The sequence below is a fragment of the Lagopus muta genome, chromosome 1 (genome assembly GCF_023343835.1).
Source record: "Lagopus muta isolate bLagMut1 chromosome 1, bLagMut1 primary, whole genome shotgun sequence".
Classification (NCBI taxonomy): domain Eukaryota; kingdom Metazoa; phylum Chordata; class Aves; order Galliformes; family Phasianidae; genus Lagopus; species Lagopus muta.
The window spans coordinates 35,797,097-35,818,507 of NC_064433.1; the positions used below are offsets into that span (position 1 = coordinate 35,797,097).

The following is a 21,411-nucleotide window of genomic DNA, read 5'->3' on the forward strand; positions in this document are numbered from 1 at the left end:
CACAGAAGCCCAGGGTTGGAAGGGACTTCGAGATACCATCGAGTCCAACTCTCCTGCTAAAGCAGGCATCCTACAATAGGTCGGTCACACAGGTAGACGTCCAGATGGGTCTGGAATATCTCCAGAAAAGGAGACGCCAGAACCTCTCCAGGCAACCTACGATTATTCCCTGATTAAAATTTTAAGCAAAACTAGGCCTTTTGTTATAAAGTCACTGTAAAGCAAGACACAGAAGATAAAAGAAGGTAACAGTCCTACATGAAAGAGAAGCTGAAGTGACAGAATGTGCAAGATAGAATTAAAACTCTATAACCCTTGGCAGTGTTAGTCAGCAGAACAGGAGAAATGGCATCGTGCTACAAACTTGCTGCATACATTCAGATGTTGCTTAAGAAAAATGTGAACATCAGTTGAGTTACACACGCTGCCCATGTTTACCAGACAAGAAGGCTTTTATTAAATACTGCATGTTTACAGTCTACATCTTCATTCTGAGCTGTACCACTGAAGTGTAGTCTGAAGAAATCAGTACTACTGTACCACAAAGAATGGGTTAGAATCTGCTTTCTTCATACTCCATACTTTTGCAGCCTCCAGGAAAACCTGGCCATTTAACCTGAGTACTTAAAGTTTTACTTATTTAGTAATTCATTCTTAAATCTTTCTATACACCTTTGTATTTATGGTGTGTAATCACCCTCCATTCCCTTACATGAAAAATAGCATTTCCCACTTTTCTCTCCTTTAAGAGAGCTGCTTCATGTGTAACTTCAGATTCAGGTTTTGAAAACTACTAAATTTTTTTTTCTTTTTAATGTCAGAAGCCTCTTTTCCCTTATTTACAAACATTTTAGACCACTTACTCTGTTTTCACAGCATCTGCTTAAGTCACCTTGGCAAAAGGTGCAATCTTTATTTTTTTGAATGTTATTTTGCACAGATGAAAGAACAGGCAGAAAGCCAACCCAACGTGAACAGCCCCATGACAAACTCAGTAGGTTGGTACTATCCCTCTGCAATGCATGCAGGGACTGTGGAAAGAGGGCCTCATTTCATTAAAGCTGAAAATGAAAAATATAAAGCGTACTTTCCATTACTGATGTGACATTATTGAAAGGAGAATGGGACAAATTCATCTGTGTACCTGAAGCAAAGGTAAAAAAAAAAAAAAACAACCTAAAAATATGTAGTTATCCTACAGCCACAATAGGTAACTCAACCACATGTGTTTATGTTTGGGTAAAATATAAGCAACAGAATATTTTTTCTAACATCAACTGAAACTGGAAATGTCTGCAAAAACAACTAATGGAACGTGGGTGTACCAGTACAGAACAGACCAACACCAACTTTCTTTAAACTGTTAAACTTTATTATAAATTAAAATTTCTTTACAAAAATTGCACATAATTGACCACTCTTAGGTTCTGATGCACTGGCATTTGCAATAGTTTCTTTAATCTTCAAGTTTAATAGTCTCTGCCATGAGTCCAATGCAGAAAAGGGCAGTAAGCAGCCCTCTTAGAGCCTTCAAGTGCAACAAGCATACTTGTGGCCACGGCAGTTACACTTTCCTTAAGAGCGGCTGCTTTTGTTTTAAATCCTGTAATGAAAAAGTCTCAAAAAAGGTTTAAAAAAGGAAAAACCCAAAGTGGACTACTTGCTTTTTACTGTAAACACAGCCCAGTAAATTAATCCCAAACACAGATCTCTCAGGCATCAGTGAGAGTGTCAAGTGAATCAGGAACAGCAAAACAAAGAAAACAGAAAACAAAAGAAAAGCATGAAAAAATAATGTCTGTCATTTGGATTAACTATACTTACGTACATGATGCTATGACAATCTGGCAGGGCCCAGAAGCGAGGCCAGACAGGAGTTCATTTTTCCAGAGAGGAGGGTCATGTTAATTGTTTCCAGCTTCATGGAAAGCAGACCGGAGGCTTGATATGCTCAGCAATACTCATCTGCCTTATGCAGATCTTAGGCATAGATCAGCCTGAAGAATCATTCAACTGATTTTGGCATTTAACAGAACTTATGGCTGACTGTACCCAGCGTTCAGAGATTCTTGCATTCTGTTCTGCAAGTGTTTAAACTTAAAAGCTCATCTAGGCTGACTCCAACCTCTTGGCACTTGGATACTAGTTTTCTCAGGTTATCAGTTTTACCTCCTCCTGATGCTTCAAACAAGAGTTGCTGCAAGAGATGGGGAAGCAGATATAAGATTTAGCCAAAGCTTGAGCATCACCACATCTAAGGATATGGGATATGCAGAAAATTTATAGGAAACCTCAAACTGAATCATAAGGAGAAAACATTACATCTTTCCATAGTGTTGCACATAGAGGTAACTTATGAAGAGCTCTCTGATATAAATGATGGACCTGTAAAATAAAAACAAATATTAAGTCAGCAGAATGCTGTGCACTCAAAGTCATTGATTTAAAGCTCAAAAATCAAATGTAATACTTTTTTTTTTAAATCAGTTTTTCAAGCATTATGTTGCTACCAAATGAAAAGGCAAGTTCACATCTGACCCTTGAATGTACACAATTAATTACATAAAGACAACTATTTTTCTTCTCAAGACTCTTGCCTTGTTCACTGCACAGGATGGAGCACATTCAGAGAATAAAGCAGCTTGCTTTGTCCCTTTCACCTTTTAATTCTATAGGTTTTCTCCTAAGACATCTACCACCTATCTATGCTTTAACATGGCTTTAGCTTATATGCCTGCAACACTAGCAAAACAAAATGGCTATTTCTATTTGTTCCTTGCTTTGTTGGTCTGTTGTTTTTGTTTTTTAAACCTTTTTACATCTGGAACTAAGAGAACCAAAAAGGTTTAATGCAGACATCTACAGAAGCCTCCTTCAACTACTGCTATTGCAAGTACCAACCCTAATCAGAGTGTAATTGGTGAAGGGGTTTGTTAGCATTTAAAACATTCATAACCGTTTGTATATTCTCTCAGCAATCCTATAAATGAGCTGCTGAAGGGAATGACAAGTTCTCCAGAGATAGAAAATCCAGAATCTGAATCATAACCCACTCTCCAAACAATATTTTACTTGTTTACAATAAATTACAGTCATCTGCAACTGTCACTGGTCTGTGTAGTTGTCAAAGTGCTCACTACAGCCCTAACTGGGCATTTCTCCCCTCTCTTCCACCTTCCTGTCCCTAAAAAATACCAACTGCATTTTGTGTGCCTAAGTGATTTTACTTCACATGATTAGTGAGGTGGTTGCAGTAGAAAGCTATACGACTTCTGGGTGTAATCCAACCACAATATTTTACATATGATTTACTTCTAATTGGTTCATCTTTTTTGAGAGCCCTCTTCTGAATTAATTTGAAACATTTTTCCAATTGTATAACTAAATAAAGCAGTGACCTTCTAAGTCAGTCTTGCTGTAATGTACATAGTGCCTGAAAATGTAGTCCTCCTAATACAATGACTGAAGCAGGGATCTGTGACTAATTGCAGATGACACAAAATCATCAATACAGAGACAGAATTAAGGTTGAGTATGCAACCATGCCTTTCATGTCTCCTGACTGAATTATTTGATCTTATCAACTAAATAACTGCCTACTTGGGGGTATTTTTTTTTCATGACACTAAGAGACGGTAAAAAGGGAAAAAGACTTCATAACTGACTATAACAGTAGCCATGCTACCTATTATATATCAGTTAAAGCTTTGTTTTAAACGAAAAACTACTGACAAGAGAAGGGTGCTGAGAAGGAGGCTCTACAAAAAATGACACATAATGTGAAACCACAGAGAAGTAGCTCAGAAATGCCACAACCAAGTGGTGAGTCACAAACCCAGGGCCTCCTGGATCCCCTCTAATACAAAGCAACTTTTCACGAGCAGAACATTTTGGGTGAGAGCAATAACACCAGGAAGATCCATTCTGTTTGAGCTGAAAAGTAACTGTGTTGCTGTGCCGAAAAACACTTATTTGTGTACAGAGGGATAAAAACACTCTCCACACAAATACTATGTACTATTCATTATTTCAGGAGGAAATAGGATAGCTTTCAAGGAAATCACTACTTAAGCTCTCTACATACATGTGTTTGGCAGAACCACCATTCCAACTCCTGTAAACAGTAGTTGTTAACAACTTCCAGCACAAGAAACCTTTTATCCCTCTACTGTATTTGAAATGCTACTCATCTCCTCCGGGTTAAACAAAAAGTAGAACACAGGTTCCCCAACAGAAGAAAGATACAAATAGTATCAGAAATATAAAATATCCTTTCTACTTCAATTGCTGAAGGTACCTCTCACACTTGAAGCAAATGCTTCTGTGTTTATACACAGAATATTTCAACTATCAAGAAACCTTCAGTTTAAGAGCACCATTGATGTACATAAAGCAGAGGAACAAACAAACCTACAGAATTTCATAATTATTCATTTTAGTAAAGTGCACTGACTTACTTCTCTTTGTCCCATTAGAAAGCACTCGGCAGCAATGGCTCTGAGAAAAAGAAACAAAAATATTTATTCTTGAATTCTTTCAAGTGCCATCATCGGCAAAATACTGATGTGGAATGGATCTACAAATTCCTTGTGAAGACACTGACTAACTTCCAATGATATTAATCTACAGTGAAAAGATAGAAATAGCCATTTTTTAAAAACAATCTTACATGAGCAAGACATTTCAGTGGTTCCCCATTATGAACAAACACTGAAGAAAAAGATCAGTTCAGCATCACTGGATAATGGAGATTACTGCTATTGTGATATATAAAGGGGAGGGTAGAGAGGAGGAGACAGAAGTCAATAGTTGAATTAAAAAAGGCAACTTGTAAATACATCATTTTATCTGCATAATATCCATTCACATAAGCTTCTCCAAGAGGGAAATTCCATTCACTTGTAACTGTAAAGACATGACAGTACCTTGTTTGTTGCAACAAAGTAACTGCTTAAATAAAATAATGAGAGACTTCCAGCACAAGCCCAATTTGAAGGATGTTTCAGATTTACCTTTGTGATGTAAACCTTATAAACAAAAGTAATATCTATGAAAACAGATGTATGACTGTAGCATTACATTTTCCAGATGGCCAGGCATGTTGGGATATTATATGTAAACATCTTGGCTTGCAGTTTCAGAATTTGAACATTGCTCTCCTCCCAGTACCGCAGAAGTAGTCTGTAAAAGGCATTCATGAGAAAGGAACACTGCTCTAATCACTGGAAGCAGAACAGCAACGCAAAGATAAAAACACATTATACAAAATATATTATACCTAATCTCAACCAAGAGCTGCAGGCAGGAAAAAGAGGCAAGGCATCACACACAGTACTGACTGAGAATGTTTTCAGAAAAAGATGCACGTCAGGAGAGTAACTACACAGTATAAAATCAGAGAGAAAATATGATCTTGGCACAGTACAAGATTTGTTTTCAGCAACTGTTCATTTGAAGGAAGACAAATGACTTCTGCTGTGACTACAAGCTACTGTGCAGCCAGTTCTGCTCACCCATTTCATGCAGTATCAACTTGGTCTAAGGAAGCTGTAAGCTCCACCTCAACAGAATTGCAACTTGGTTTAAAATGCAGCCATTCACCTTCCTACACCAAAAGGTAGGTGTCATATTCTCTCCCTGTGCCAACAACACGCTTCTTTAACATCTAGCTTTGAAATCTCAGCAGCCCCTACTGATGACAAACAGTAAGCATTCAGGCACTGATCAAACTTATTCAACAGAATGTTTGTGAATTCACAGCAGCCAAATGCACTGATACAAGCTTCCTAATCCTGGAAAGAATGAAGAATACGGAAGAATGTTTTGAAATATTGTTCAGTAACAGTCAGCATGATGTTCACTTTAATTGCTTTTGTTTCCCGTAAGATCTTTCCAAAATGATTTGGAAATCACCTTCTAAAGTGATTTGTCTTCGCTATAATGCACCAAGCCTTCAGGTAACACTGTTATATACTGGTACATCCATTTTATTTTGCTCCACATTGGAACTACACTGATAATAAACACAAGATTTTAATATACTACTAATACTCTCCATACACTTGAAATGTTGACATTTTGACTCATGTGCAAAATGGATAAATTTATTAACAGTTCCTATGTAATTATATACTCTGTAAATAGACTGGAAGTCTGTAAAATACTAGAAAGAGATTGAGAAGATGTCAGAAAGCACAATACACCTCAAAAAAATGCAGTACGAGGAAGAGGTTTCATTCTTCTAGTAGAAATCAAATCGCATGCATCTTGTACAAAGTAGCAGTAAGTGTTTACCTTGATTACAGGTATTCCTACATACCTCAGTGCAAGTCCAGGATTAGCAGGCATGGTAGAACAAAACCTTTCCAAAGCTTTGGAATGTTGAGATTTCGGAATACAGCTCAAGTAGAAGAAAACTACCTGTAAAATTTGAATTATAAACATTAATCTGCTTTATAGGTGTCTAATTTTGCCAAGATTAACGGAGAAGTAAACTACAAACTTTGTGACCAAAATAATTTAAAACCCAAAAATCTTATCCCCTCAGTGGTACAGAAATCAATTCATACAGAAGCTAATGCCCTAATATTTCAGTCCTTCCAGCTCATATTTAGTAAGCAAAAGAAAACACACTGAGCGTTAGCAAAATGGGAGATAGGATTTACAGATCCAGAATAAAACTCACTGACGTGCTCATCTTGATCTTTCCCTTACTATTCTCTTTCTTCTGTTTCTCAACCACTGTAATAAAAACTGACAGCTTAAATACTGTTTCCATCCTTCGGTGTTAGAGCTCTGCAGACCCCTTTTGCTCAACCACCTCGTCTCTCCTTCACAGTTTCTCTTTTCACAAATAAAGAATAGTCTGCCATTAAGAGCTGTATCTACACAATATCAAAACATATCACTTATTTACGCTTCTCTTATCCTCTACTCAAGAAGTCACTGCTAGATACTTTTCTGCTTGGAACACAATACTCTCCAATTATTTTTTTATTAATTCCTAGCTGCCAGTGCACATATAGTACCAGTGCTGTATTTTGACAATTAGAAATACTTGTAAAAAGGATATCAGTCTTTTTATTTGATTTAAAAACACCCATGCAAGTGTTTTTACCTTGTTATGAAACTCGTAATTGGTCCAATAATCAGCAGCACTAAAAGGAATTGGGTATCGTGTGGGGACCGTAACCAGACATCTGTTCACTAAGTCAGTAAAAACCTTGAATTCTTGAACTTTGTTGCTGGATCCAACAACCTTGTTATTCATAAAAACAAGATAACTGGAAGAAAAGGAAAAAAAAGATAGTTCTGGTGGCCTTCACTGAATAGTTTGGAGATTAAACTACTTTCCTCCCCTAACAACTTACTCCAGCCAGATGTTCTGAACAATTTCCTGCTGCATCACTGCACCAAGAGCTGCTTCATAAGCATCCAGTGCTTCACTAACACTCGCATGAAGAGACTGGCACAAACTGTTTATATTAGAAGTTAAAAAAAAAAGTTGTATGTTATTTACACAATGCATACACTTTTAAGGGTTAGAAACAAAGCTTTCAAATTCCGAGAAAACTGCTTTTTGGTTGAAATGCACAATGGACTGATTTTATCAGGCAGCACATTAAAGTGGGGAAATCTCAACTGCTTACAAGGAATAACACAACCTATACAGTTTAAAATGTAACTTTCAAATTGTTTTCTATTCTTGTATCTCTTATTAATTCTTTTACATACTAAGAGTGCTCTGACAAAACCTGAAGTGGCACACCCTCAGTAAATGATTAATGTTCTGCAACTGAAAACTCCATTTACTCAGACCCACCAGCTGTTTTTCAGAAATACTTTAGAAAGCCTCACCAGTAGATCTGCCAAAGATACGGGATTTGCTGGTTTACAATGTCATCTGTAAGATGCTCTTTATAGAGAGGTGCTGTAAATTCAATCGGCATTGGAAAATTCAAGAGATATCTAAAAGAGAAAAAGTGGTAATAAATGGTAACATCCCTTTACTCAGAAGATTCCTACAGAGACATATCATTTAGTGTAGAATCTTAATTCACGACATGTATTAAAGAGATGCATCTACTGTTCTTAGAGATTAATTCTGCCCAGAAAGATGTAAGAAAGCATCCCATAAAATTATAGAAATACTTTGTATAGAAAGCATTCTATTCCATTATGTGATGATGTGAGAAATGTTTCTTTCTCTGGCACAACTACCCCATAAAATACATCAAAACCTAGGATACAATTACCTACCTACCATCAGCTACACTGCACTACCAATATTAAATTCAATGTAAACAAACATAACCAGGAATAAAAACATAACACCCAACTTGGAGATAAAAAAGATAAAAACATTTCACGGCCTTATCTACATTTAAGCTTCAGCAAATAAGATCTGCCTTTGAAAGCCTTCAAAGGCAGCTAACTTTTATGGACTTCCTCAAGATTTCCGTATGCAAGCTTCCTACAGTTAAGTAGGTGCCCGAATTTTAGATGGAGTTTCAGCAGACTGGTTACCAACCTGCACCTTTTCAGCAACAACAGTTGTTCATGAAAAGCATGGAGCTCTGAATGGAGGCCTTTTGTAAATGCCCTAAATAACAGGTTTGACACACAAAGTTTTTTTGCTTCCAGCTTTGAAAAAGCAACTTAGGGATGCAACATATTTGACTGATGCCCATTTTCCCCATAACTTGCTGCCTGTTTTGTCTTTTTTTTATCTTATGGCTTTGCAATTTAGTTATGAAAGCACAAACAACTTACACAAACCTTAGAAAATATCACAGCATAATTCTCTGAAGTTTTACTAAGGTTTGCCAAGCTGAAAGCAAAAGAATTACAGACTGTCGTGTTTTTCAAGAAAATGTCAGCATTACCTAAGCTTGCACAGAAAGTATCATAAACATACCTTAAGAGATCCATGGAATCATGCTGTTGGTAGGTATTCTCAAAGAAAGCTGCCACAAAATCTTGCAACAGTGGAAGAACACTGCCTGACCTTTCCTGTTTTTTGGTGGTTTTTTAAATTAAAAAAATTAAATCAGACATAAACCTGAAGCTGACAAGAAAAATTTAAGCATAATATTTATTAAGTGCTGTCTATCTCTGTAATACTCCTTTGCTTCAATCTCTCAAAAATAATGTTTAAGTCAGTCAGCAAGTAGAAGGAAAAAAAAGGAAAACTTCTTACAGCACTCTGCTGTTACTATTATTCTTTCATAAGGATACTAACACTGGATTAGAACAAACAGTTTGAGGTGTAAGTTTATCCATGCATACAATTCCTTTGGTTACATTAAATCTTGTCACTAATCTTTACAGTTCTATATTAAATTCATATAAAGAAAAACAAGACATTACAAAAATATCATGAAGATTAATCAGTTTGAATAAGTGTTTGAAATGACATACAACCCCCAAAACTTTTATAAAGCCAGCAGGCCAGAGACACTTTTGGGGCTGGGTATTATTACCTGTGATATAAGAAATTTACACAACTGATAAAAAATTTCTGCATTCTGAGGACTCTTCTCAAATGCTCCAATCCACACTCCATAGGCACTTTCACTCTGCTCCATCTGCAAATATAAGGTGGCCAAACTCTCCAAGAGCAGACAGTTGTCAGGGCAGAGCTCCAATAAAGATCTACAAAGTTCTGCTGCAGACTCCCACCTAAAGTAAAAGACAAAGGTTATGTTTAAAAAAGTAGAGTTGAGCACTCCTAACTGGAAGTGTCTGGAAACATCTTACCTCTCAAGAAGCTTCAATAAAGCTATCATGTTCCTATAGAGAGGAAAGCATACAGCTATTCTTTTGTCAGCCTCCAGGCTTTCATCAGTACACGTTTTGACTGCATCTTCAAAACAAAAACATTAGAATTAAGACCTTAGACCTCAAGTAATATCAAGTGTTACTTAAAACATTAACATCACAAAAATTATCCCTTAGTCATAAAATCACAAAAGCATGGGAAGTTCTCAGCAATGCTCTTCTGAGTTACTAAAAACAGGAAGATGACTATTGCTGGAAAAGTTCAGGTTTTTTTCATTAACGTATCACAATGAAGATAAGAATGAAAAAAAGTCTTTCAGGAGTTTCATCCCTCATTCATTTAAAAACAACAAAAACTCAAATAGTACAGGAAACATACTGTCAGCTTGAGTAGTTCACTGGTAGGATATCACCTACTTACAATTACATAGCAGTAATTCCAGTGTAGCTGCTGAAATCAGTTCCATTGAGGCAAGAACTAACAGGGGAAAATTCTTTTTACGTTAAGAAAAACAAAGTTACTAAATTCCAATACTAAACAACACATTATCATGGCTAGACTACTTCCACTCCTACAGGTCTACCTACAAAGATTATGCTTGACTATTTACTTGCACACCCTATTATCATCTGCAGCATACTTATACTCCACAACAGTTCAATATTAGTGAAGCTAACACACTAAGTACTGACATTCAAACAACACCAGTATAAAGTCTTCCCCAGGCAGTGCCTAAGTCAATTTCATTTCTTCCGGTATCTTCATTAGACATCTTTTAAAAAATTACTCTGTTTATTTAAACTCCAAATGAAGACAAACAGAGGCTTTGCAATGCATCTTCTAAGGAAGCATAATAATCTTCCAGTAAAATAGCTTTCCAATTGATATGCCCCACTAGGGATGGGGGGGATAGAAAGGTAATGAGCACAGAAGCCTGGCTTTTTTAAGTCTACAAAAAGAAGCAGTGGCATACTGTCACAAGCTACTGTTCCCTATCTTGCTACAATATCATAGTCCAGAGAAGAAAAGCTACAGCTTTCAACCACAGATGAAAAAGTGCAGGTATTAAGTACCCAAACCATGGAGTTTCCTTATTCTTCTGTTCAAATCAAGATGAAATATGCACTGGATTTAATCCCAGTGGTTTAACATAGCAGCAATATCACACCACCAATGAAATTCCAGAAGTTGCATAATATTTTTTCAACTGCAAAAAAGTGAGTAATGCATTGAGTAGTTTACCCCCTTAATCTTACCTTCAAACATAGCTAACAGTGTATCAGGATCAGTCTTCACATCTTGAACTGTTTGCCACGGTATTAGAAATGGCTCTTTGTTCATTATTCTTGAGGGACCGACGTTAGCTGGATCATAGAACTTGACTGGGAGAATGTTGAATTCAATTAAATGTATGTAGGACAGCCAAGCCAAGCAACGGTCACTTGAAGTAAGGCGTTCTGATATTATCTTTTCATTTGCTGATTTTAAAGCATTCTGTAAAGGTTAAAAGAAATACATTCTATGTTTTAACCATATAATCTTTTAGGTATGAGGAAAGGAAACAGGAAAAGTTCTAATGTTCCAAATCTTTCCTATGGAGAACAGGAAATAATTCATGCCCAATCAAGATTAAATTTGGCTTAGTGAGTGTGTGACTATATTCAAGAAACACACAACTATATAATTTCTACTAATTGTTTTAGAAAAACTGCTGAGAATTTTGCAAAGAATTATTTTGAAATGTTGCATCTCCCAATGCATTTTCACGCAATTCTCTGCTTCTCACTAATACTTCCAATACGCTTTTTAAAACAATCACATTCAAAAGTAAAGCAGCCCAGTTATACTGCGAGATCTCAAATAAAATCATTAGAGCAAGCAATCTAAACACAGCTACTCCTGAAGCAGAACAGAATGTCATGGCTAAAGGTATGCCAACCTTTTTTCTGCAAAAATGTAGTACAAAGAATGCACTTTCAAAGGAAATAAAAATACTTGAACATTCAGGCAAAATTCACAGTATTTCTTGAGTAAGAGGTGAAAATTGAAGTTTCAACAACATTTCATTTATCCACTCTTCAAAATATTTTAGAAGATTTTGTTTTGAGTTTCTAAAGAGAATTATTACCACTCAATTTCAAGTAGTACTTTTACCTAGAATTTTTTTCTTATTAAATAAGGTTAAGTAATTCCTCCTCACTACAGTCTTTTTCAGTGACACATTACAGGTACACATCCACAAAGAAGTGCTTTGGTGTAACACTTTGAGTAAAGGTAAGAGAAACCAATCCACGTTCTCTTCTCATGTACTCTAGACTTCCATTTCAGCACAACACAAACCAAACTATCAGTACTACTGCCTTCAGAACAGCTGTTGGTGTAAGTCAACAAAGCATTATAATTTTTTATTTAAAACTGAGCTAGACTTAACAGCCTTAAAACAACCAAGAAAATTGTTTTAAGATACAGCAAGCAATAAATGCCCCCTGCTGGCAGGAATGAAAACCTTGTGGTTGAAATTACCACAGCTCCAACTTTCAGGACTCTTCTCACCTTCTTTCCCAGTTTGTGGACTACAGGTCAGCAACAGCAACCTGAATTCTCTTTAAATAACAATAAAAGCCTGAGATAAAACTTTGCAGTTTACAGGATCTCCAATGCCTGAGATAACACTCCCCAATTTCTGAAGCAGGTGCAAAAATGCAAAACAACATGCCACTATGATCTTCCAAAAAAAAAAAAAAAATTTGACCATTTCTGTAGCAAAAAAAAAAAAAAAACACATCTAAATACCTGAGCAAGACAGAATTCACAGGTCCCTAGAGAAGCACTCTACTGCTAACCAGAAACTAAAGCAATTCTAAAGCAACTAGAAGTATTATGAAGCATAGTGCACACCCTACGCTTATTAACAATCCAATGCAACAGAAAACATGCAACAAAGAAACTAAATGTATATGCAAATTTATAATTATATTGTGTTTTAAAAGACAAGTCCCTAGGAGACTTCCTTTAGCAAATGTAAGATGCAACAGCATGAAGGTACAAAGACAAATCTTAGGGTGGTAACTTGGAAGTTACCTGCAGCAGAAGAAGAGCATTCTGGTATCTTCCTGTAAACAAGCTTAAGTGAACTCTGTACAGCAGAGTCTCCAGAAGCTGGAACGATAAGAGATTGGGATTTTCCTCTCCCTCAGTCACTTCCATTAGGAACTGCAGCATCCTCCCACATACATAGTCTTTTCCATCAAAGGAACTCTCCAAATTCAAGAACTAGAGAAAAATAATTTACATTAAGAAAAATACTTGCAGAACTTCAAGGTTAAAGTTTAAAACAACATGAATGACATACTTTGAATAATGTATTTTATCACCTTATGAACAATTTTTCCCTCTCCCCACATACCAAAACCTCAGAAAACACTTAAAATGTTTAATGATCAACTTCCAATGTCCTTGTGAACATTAATTTTTGCAAACTTATATAAAAAAAAAAAGCAAAATTAAATATCTTGATTTTAAATGACTGATTTTCCTGAGAAAAACGTGACTATTTCTACATACATTCTGCTAGTAGAACTTTGAATTACTTCACTGTGAACGGAACTTTCACAAGCTGTACTATTGGCTTATTTAGACAAATTGCATTTTCCTATTTAACAAACAATTTCTACAGTAGGAAATGCATACATTTGACTTTTTTTTTTTTTTACTTACTGTCCACCATATCTGATAGGATGGGGCATACTCCACTGCTGTTTCACACATTTCCTGTATCTCTTCTTTTGTTCCTCTTTTTGAGAAGAGTCTGAGGTAATGACACCAAATCTCAGGATTTTCTTTGTTGTTCTCAAGAGCTCGAGCCAAAACATTTAGAGTAGAATCCAAACACTCTGATGATGAGCTGTGAAAATTGAAATGATAGTATTTGAAAAACAGACCTACTATAGGCTAAGAAAAACTTTATCTTCCATTATGTTTCCTCCCTTCTTTTTTAAGTCTTTTTCTTACTATGCTTATAACTTAGAAAGCATGCTCTCTTCAGACTGAAAGTATTTTCTTTGTACATTGACTATTGCATTTCTATCCTACATGTTTCAGTTGACCTACTCTCATTGTCACCACTGCTGAAATGCATCACCCACAACATCACTATGATCACATCTTCTGCTTGGTCTCCATGAACATGTACAGCAAGCATCAATGAATGTCAAAGGGTACCATTTTTTCCACATAGAGGAATTCAGTGACATACCTTTGCTCCATATCAGCACCATCTGCCTCTGATATGAGGGGCCAACATAATAAAATAGGAAGCACTGTTTTAACAGTAGCCCTTGTATTCTTTTAATCTGCTTTTAAGAGATGAATTAGCTGTATCTTTGTTAAATAAAGTTCCTTAACATCAACTGTAATCAAGCTTCTTTTCTGCATGGGTAAGGTATAAAACTAAAATGTAAAAGCAGACTTACCCTTCATTTTGGTTCAAGTATTTATATGCAAGTTTAATCCAAAGCTGTACATTGCAGGGGTTTTCTTGGACGCTTGCCTCCAAGTTGGAAATGTCATCAGTCTCACTTGTAAAATATCGGATATCATCTGGAGTCACAACAGTATCAAGAGCTGGAATTCTTTTCTTATGTTCTGTAGGGTGGGCTGGAAATGAAAAAAGAATCTTTTCAAAACAGAAGTGACTTGTCACTATACATTTCATATGAGGAGTGACATTTCTATATACTAAGTGTAGCCATAGTCAAGAACAAAATACGATTACTTCAGCATCTTAAAAATGTAAAACTGTAGAACATGTAGAAAACATGTAGAGAATTGGTTATGTTTAACATGTGAAGGCAAGAAATAAATAGCAATAAAGACTGCTTCTTTGGCCAAAAGACACCAACTAAGTGTCCTTAAGAAACTGACATCTAATGTCAAAAAAAGGATTATCTCAAAAAATATTTATGCAGGAATACAGAGGATGCCAAGAAATCCCAAAGCTCCCACTTCAATGATAAGTCATATTTCAGGTTACTGATGCTCAAGCAAGCTTCCAAGTCTCAAATTATGTTTAAAGAGCAGCTTTGCTTTTTACCTCCTGATCTCATCACTTATGATCAACACCGTGCAAGTATAAGCTAACAGATGAAGTGTGCTACTTTCTATAGTTCTGGGGGAAAAAAAGACAACATCTTCTGGTGAAGCTGTAACATTCCAGGGATCTCTATGTTCCCTTTCATGAAAAGATAGGTAGAAATCCCATCTAAGCTTCTAATCACACTTTACACCAGTTTGTTGATGGGTTTTTTTTTGTTGCTGGGTTGTTGTTGGGTTTTGTTTGCTTTTTTTGGGTTTTTTTTTGCTTTTTCTTAAGCCCCACCCATTAAGGTCAACTTTGAGAAAAGTTACATGAAGAAGGAATGTAAGAATGTCTACATACAGGAAATAGGAAGAAGCCAAAAGAGCTGAAGACAACACTGGTTTTTTAAGAATCATTTTAAATATCGGGTGTTGGGAAGAGATTGCTGTTTTTTTCCCCAGTATTCTTTTTTAATGGATGCCATGCTTCTGAATTACCATATTTAATAGGTCCAACAGACTGTTCCTCCTCACTACTGCTGCTATCTAGCAGAGGTTTTCTCCAGTACTTTGGTCTCCATTTCCTTTTATCTTTCCATGTTGTAAACGGAGGTGCTGTAAACAAGCAAAGCAATAGAAGTTTCATTTAACTTTTTCTAGAGAAGATTGAAATATCTTTGCCAATGAATATTTCAGATAAAAACATTCCACAAATGCAATATAAATGTACAAGTTTTCATAGAGCATATTTATATCTGCGGTTCTCGAGTGCTTAAGTCATATTTTTGATTGGAAAAAAAAAAAAAAACCTAATAGAACTAATAAAACTAAAACACTAATACAACTATTATATCATGGCCTTAAAACAAGTTCTGTTCTTTAATCTATCAGAAGTATAATTAAACTAAAAAAAAATTGACACACAAAAGGGAATATTCTTGGTTGAAAAAGTCAAAATACTAATGTAATTTAAAAACAAAAAACAAAAAAAAAAAAAAAAAACAACATTTAATTTATCAAGAAAGTTACTTACTGTGACCTTTACTCTCATTGACATTGCTGGCCAGAAGAACAGCCATTTGATCTACTGACATACGGTCTCTGTTTATACCAAAAAGTTTTTCAACATATTTTTCTGGAATGAGAACATTCATGTCTTAGGTAGGTGAACAAGTGGATAGGTAGCTTACCAGCAATTTAACACAATCTATGCTTAATTAATGAAATACGACTGCTTCAAGAGGTATGCTAATTTAACACGTGAAGAAGAGAGGACAAGACCTCATCCCAAGTTCTGCTCCATCCACAGAACCACAGCAATCTTTCGAGTGAAACACTCCACAAACCACAACTGTAGAAAGCCACTACTGAGGACTGAAATGGGCAACTAGAGAAGTATTTTACACATTGCATTACATAAAAAGTACTTGCTCCCAGGACTTCTAACGGAAACTACTGCCTTTAGAAATAAATTTTTAAATACATAAGCAAGCAAAAATTTCTTAAATACCTGTGGCAGTGCTGATTTCTTCATCAGTGCTTTTTTCTGAACAGCCAATCAGTTCTAAATTGTAAGACAGAATATCCTGAAACAGCTGTTTTCGGCTAAGAGTGCAATCTTTCATATGCTGCCTAAAATAAACAAAAAAGCAATTAAAATGTTTATCACAGCAACAACTTAATAAAGTCCATAATTAGAAAGTTGTTACTAGTACACACAAGGGTGAGGCATAAAGAAAATGATCTCCATGATTAATAACACAGTCTGTTCTGAAATTTCCCTTAGATGTTTCTCTGGGCCTTCTCTGAACTGAAGTCCACATCAGTAACTTAATCCTGGTCTTCATTACTTCAATACAGCCTTGCTCATTAGAATAAGATTCTACACACTTGCTTTGCACTAACAGAGGAACACAGTGTTTAAAACTTTCCAGTTCAAATAGGTTAGTTATAACAATTAAGATATACTTCAGATCCTTTAAATGCAAAGGGATGATTTGATTATAATAGCTATGGGTTGATTCAAAAAAACTTTCCCTTTTTGCTGTAAAAAAAAAAAAAAAAAAAGAGCTAAGTACATTCCTATAATATTTTTCCAGTTTTCAAACTGGATTTACTCGTGGCCAATACATATCCAGTTGTTGTTCTGCTAATTTCTTACACCACACAGCGTAATGCTGTTTAACAAAGTATTTTTAATATGATTTAACACCAAGCTTCAAAGGAGCAAAGTAACTTAGCCAGTATTTTACCAGAAAACCAGAATTTTTCTACCACAATGCTATTTTCTTATATATTCACTTAATGTTTGCTATGTACCCTATGTCCATTTGCTGCATAATATATTTCTACCATGATTAACGCTATCCATCACCACCTGAAGATTTATGATGGCCTAATGTTATGCCAAAGCTCTAGGTAAGAAGAGCCTTATCTGAATTACAAGGTAATCAAAAGGTAAAATATTCTCTAATAGTCTCACTTTTTTATAATAAAAAATTCTATCTAAAAAGCCATTTCTGTTCATGGTTCAGATGCAAGATTCCAAATTATTTTTACTGCTAACTACGTATTTGCAATAGGATATTTAAAACTAACTTTCTTTTCTAAAACTTGCCCTTAAAACCCTACATGGAGACCTTCTGAAGAAAACCCTGCCTATTTTGGTCTTAAACCATACATCTATGAATCAAATGGAAGAGTACTCACCACTGACAGCCATCATCATTGCATGTGCCTGTTAAATCAAAGCGGCAGAAACACTGCTTTGGCTCGATCATATTGCTATGAGTTACTGAACTGAGGTACAATTTTTCCTTGGTTCGAAAATACGGACTAAACCTAAAATGAAATAATGAATTATTGTGACAGAGCATACAAACTGAGACACCAATTAAACATTTTGAACAAATAACCAGTTTTTTTTAGTACTAAATCTCATTATTTCCAAAACCCTACTTCCAACCAAAATCAGCAGTGACCTGTAGTATATATAGTAGTATAATAGCATAGTGTAAGACATAGGTGGAAAACAGATGAAAGGAGATGGAATGGAATAGTATTTCCACACAGATTCTGCTCTAATATTCTCTTTTCCCCCATGGAGAATTTCAATCGCTAAGCTTCCTAGTTAAAGAAAACTGCTTCAAGAGAGTCACGTTCCTCATCACAATTCACCTTTCTGTACATGTGTACTGTACATTCTGTACACTGAAAAGCAGTGTAGACTTCTTTAAAAAGGTGTACATACACAAGTTAAACAGCTGTTAAGTGTCTCCGTACCTGTAGGATTTAAATACTAGAAGAGGACTACGATATGGTCCAAACGGAAATGGTTTTGCTTCAGTTTGTTTATTCTGTGATGTAACAAAATCCATATCCACTGAAATTTCCTAGAAAACAGATGGAAAGATATATAGCAAATGCAATACAACCTATTAAAAGCCACATTCATATTTCAAGCGTTTACCTGACCACATAAGAGATCTTCCTTAGGTGCTACAAAGGCAGTACTTTTCACTAACAGTTCTTTTAAACTGTCAGCTTTAGCATAAAGTTTCTTCAGTTCATCAACATTCAACCCAAGGAAAAGCTCAGGCTCCTCTGCTGCCTTTTTTGAAAGTTTGTTTATAGGTTCTTGTTTTGGAGTGTCCATGTGTTTAAGATTTGGCTTAGTATAAGAACTAGATTCTCTGAAAGATCTCCTTCGTTCCCGGTTTGAATTAGACAGCACCTCATCATCAAAGTAGTTTTCTTCACTGTCCAAAGACAATTTATCCTGGGTAAGATCATGCAGTGATGGCTGAGGTAATGCAAATTCAGCTTCCTCATCTGCCTGAGGTGCAATATCGGATTGTTCCTTGGTTTGAAGTGCCCGAGCTTCTTTCAATTTCTGAATCTTCAAAGCATACTCATACTCCAGTTGCTGCAGTCGTCTTTTTTCTAACGCAATCAGTTCTGCTGAATGCTTTTTTGGACTTGATGCAGGGGAGCTCTCCAATTTCAACATTTTGCTTGGCTGAAAAGAAAAAAAAAAAATCCCTTTATTTCATTTTCACATTTACTGATGTATTGACAGGAGGCAAATTAAACACGGGCAAGTTATTTAATTCAAGAGTTTATAAAAATATTCTCATGCCCTTGCCAAGAAAACGTCAAAAAAACAGCAGGAAAACCACCAAAAAGTCTCTTGCAAATCAATTGGCATCTATGCAGGTTTTTCCAATACAGATTACACTACATCTTGTGCAAGGCTTGAAAATAAGTTCTGAGCATATTCAGAAGGTGAACTACAACACAAGAATCCACAGGAAAAAGAAAAATTTGCAGAAGGACACAGGCAAGCATAGAGGCCTGGTTCTTCCATAATTTGTAAAGTAACAAAAAACCCACTTCAGTGCCTTTGGTAGATAGCATAATGAGATGGTTAATGTCTACAGACAGCAATTTCCTTTCTTCACAGACAGAAAGATAACAGAATCTGTATCTTAATGACATTGCTCTGGCAAATATATGTTGGCTATGAACAATTTTATTTTTTGTTTGTTTGTTTTCCCCACTACTGATTTCTCAAAAACAGAAGAAAAATTAGGAAGATTCCTCCAGTGCTTCTAAAATGTTCTCCTGTTTTTCCTGAAATTCCATCTGAAAAAGGTTTCGTAATCAAAATTGCTACTGCTTTTTAAGAACATAGTTTAAGAGCACTGTTTAACAGCACAGACTTACTCCAAGATGTTCTTGTTCCAGTTTTCGTTTCCCAATTTCCTTACTTGCTACTGCTTTTGCTCGAGCAAGTTCCTCCCCATATTTTAATGCCAGAGCTTTTTTGACTGTTACTCGCTGTTGAACTTTATGAATCTGGAGGAAAAAAAAAAAAAAAAAAAAATGCAAGTTTCCAGATATGATCAGACAATAAAATACAGTTAGAAAACACATGGGAATTAATTAATCATGCCTCCAAAGCAAGTCTACTGTGTTTCAAACAACAAAGCTTCCTACTTTAAGTTTTCTAGTTACAATTAACAGAAATTCAGAATTTACTTGTTCCTGAAGCTTCTTGAGAAACATCTTATTAGCATTCAAGATCTTCTCTGTTGCCTGTAGCTGTTCAGCCAGTTTGTTAATTTTATTTTCAGCAATTCGAACATTCTCTCTTTTCTTGGCTTCTTGTTGCAACAAATGTTTCAAGACAGATTCATCCTTCATCAACAGAAGTCTAGAAAAAGACACATAACATTATTTTCCAGAGACATCTCTTGGAGATATCACTGTTCTATTTAGAAACCAAGTTGTGTTTAGAGTGATGCTTACCAACACTTCTAGCAAAGACCTAAGTGTCTCCAAATAGTCTTAACATCCACGAGACATTAAGTGCTGATATTACATAAAATAATTCAGTCTCCAAGTTTTCACCAGATTTGTACTGCTGAACAGAGAAAGGTAAGAAGTGGCCTATCTTCAATACTCTTTTTGACATCCAAAAACCACATTTTGTTGCCTTGTGTTACTCAGCAACCCAATTCTTTCCTAGGCCATGTAACACCTCAAGACACTGCAAGATGTAGCTTTAAAGAATAGTAGAGTAATCAAAGATGAAGAATTTGATGGATGGAAGTAAATAAAGGAAGAAGAGATGGAATTAAGTAAAGGAAGGGGGATGAACATGTTTCAATATACATCTGAACACAAGTCAGTTTCCTCACCAGTCCACACATCATAAAGCAACAATGAAAACAAAATGTAGGATGCAAAGTACCTATGATCTTTGCCATGGCAAAGGAAGGGTGAGAAGCATGGAAGAGGCATACTAAAAGAAAAGGTGTACAGGAAAAGCTTTAAACAGCATGCCTAACCTGCAGAAAATACTAATTCATTTATATCAAGAATATCTAATTGAAACATGCTATCCTCCGAGTGTACTGACCAGAAAAAACCATACTCCCTTTCCCCTATTTTAGAGTTATTAAGAACAGATAAAGTTCTAGTCACTGAATGTAAAAACAGCTGAACACTGTTACTGTGAGTAATAACTTGTAAATAGGTTTGAACACCAAACTTGCCCTTCAACATAGCTCCTTCTGTATAGCAACAGAATTCAAGGTTCAACAACTAAAGACAACAAAAAAAAAAAACAAACGCTTGCTGTACCTTCAGTGACTACACATTAATAAACACATACTTGGAGCTTTCATCATTCTAAGCAAACAAGGCAGGGCATGTGACACTGAAAGAGACTCACTTGTTTCTCTTCAGCTTCGCTTCTGCTTCAGTAACTTGTTTTGTTGCTACTGCTATTCTCCCAATTCCATCAACTTCACCATCAGAATTTGCAGGGGATGAACTGTTCTTCAGTGGATCAGATTTAATTAAACGTTGCTTTTCACGACTAAAACGTATGTCAAAAGCAAAGATTTTCAGCAGCTTCAACGTTAATTCCTAACTTCTAAAACCTTCTAAATAAAAAGCAGCAGTGCAAGACTTTCAATTTAAAGAATACAACTTCCACAACTCCAAATATCTTCTGCAAGTCAGTTTGAATCTAATGACCTCCTTCA

The 21,411-nt window shown here is 35.7% G+C and overlaps 1 protein-coding gene across 2 annotated transcripts in view; it reads right to left on the reverse strand.

The window, feature by feature from the left end:
* Window positions 1–1,368: 1,368 nt before the first annotated feature.
* The window catches only part of ZFC3H1 (zinc finger C3H1-type containing), a 38,260-nt gene continuing 18,217 nt past the window's right edge, over window positions 1,369–21,411 (reverse strand). Inside the window, exons 12-35 of one of the 2 annotated variants that reach the window (XM_048941059.1) lie at window positions 21,096–21,242; window positions 19,898–20,072; window positions 19,583–19,714; window positions 18,327–18,875; window positions 18,140–18,249; window positions 17,567–17,698; window positions 16,368–16,489; window positions 15,891–15,992; window positions 15,356–15,472; window positions 14,254–14,437; window positions 13,499–13,685; window positions 12,863–13,054; window positions 11,038–11,275; window positions 9,760–9,865; window positions 9,483–9,681; window positions 8,918–9,012; window positions 7,858–7,968; window positions 7,371–7,475; window positions 7,118–7,283; window positions 6,320–6,420; window positions 5,080–5,181; window positions 4,458–4,497; window positions 2,323–2,385; window positions 1,369–2,197 (exon numbers count right to left, since the gene is read on the reverse strand). In XM_048941059.1, the coding sequence (XP_048797016.1) occupies window positions 2,060–2,197; window positions 2,323–2,385; window positions 4,458–4,497; window positions 5,080–5,181; window positions 6,320–6,420; window positions 7,118–7,283; window positions 7,371–7,475; window positions 7,858–7,968; window positions 8,918–9,012; window positions 9,483–9,681; window positions 9,760–9,865; window positions 11,038–11,275; window positions 12,863–13,054; window positions 13,499–13,685; window positions 14,254–14,437; window positions 15,356–15,472; window positions 15,891–15,992; window positions 16,368–16,489; window positions 17,567–17,698; window positions 18,140–18,249; window positions 18,327–18,875; window positions 19,583–19,714; window positions 19,898–20,072; window positions 21,096–21,242 (3,613 nt within the window). In that variant the 3' untranslated portion in view covers window positions 1,369–2,059. Of the gene's footprint in view, window positions 2,198–2,291; window positions 2,386–4,457; window positions 4,498–5,079; window positions 5,182–6,319; window positions 6,421–7,117; window positions 7,284–7,370; window positions 7,476–7,857; window positions 7,969–8,917; window positions 9,013–9,482; window positions 9,682–9,759; window positions 9,866–11,037; window positions 11,276–12,862; window positions 13,055–13,498; window positions 13,686–14,253; window positions 14,438–15,355; window positions 15,473–15,890; window positions 15,993–16,367; window positions 16,490–17,566; window positions 17,699–18,139; window positions 18,250–18,326; window positions 18,876–19,582; window positions 19,715–19,897; window positions 20,073–21,095; window positions 21,243–21,411 lie in introns of both variants that reach the window. The other variant, XM_048941070.1, reaches the window with a different exon arrangement.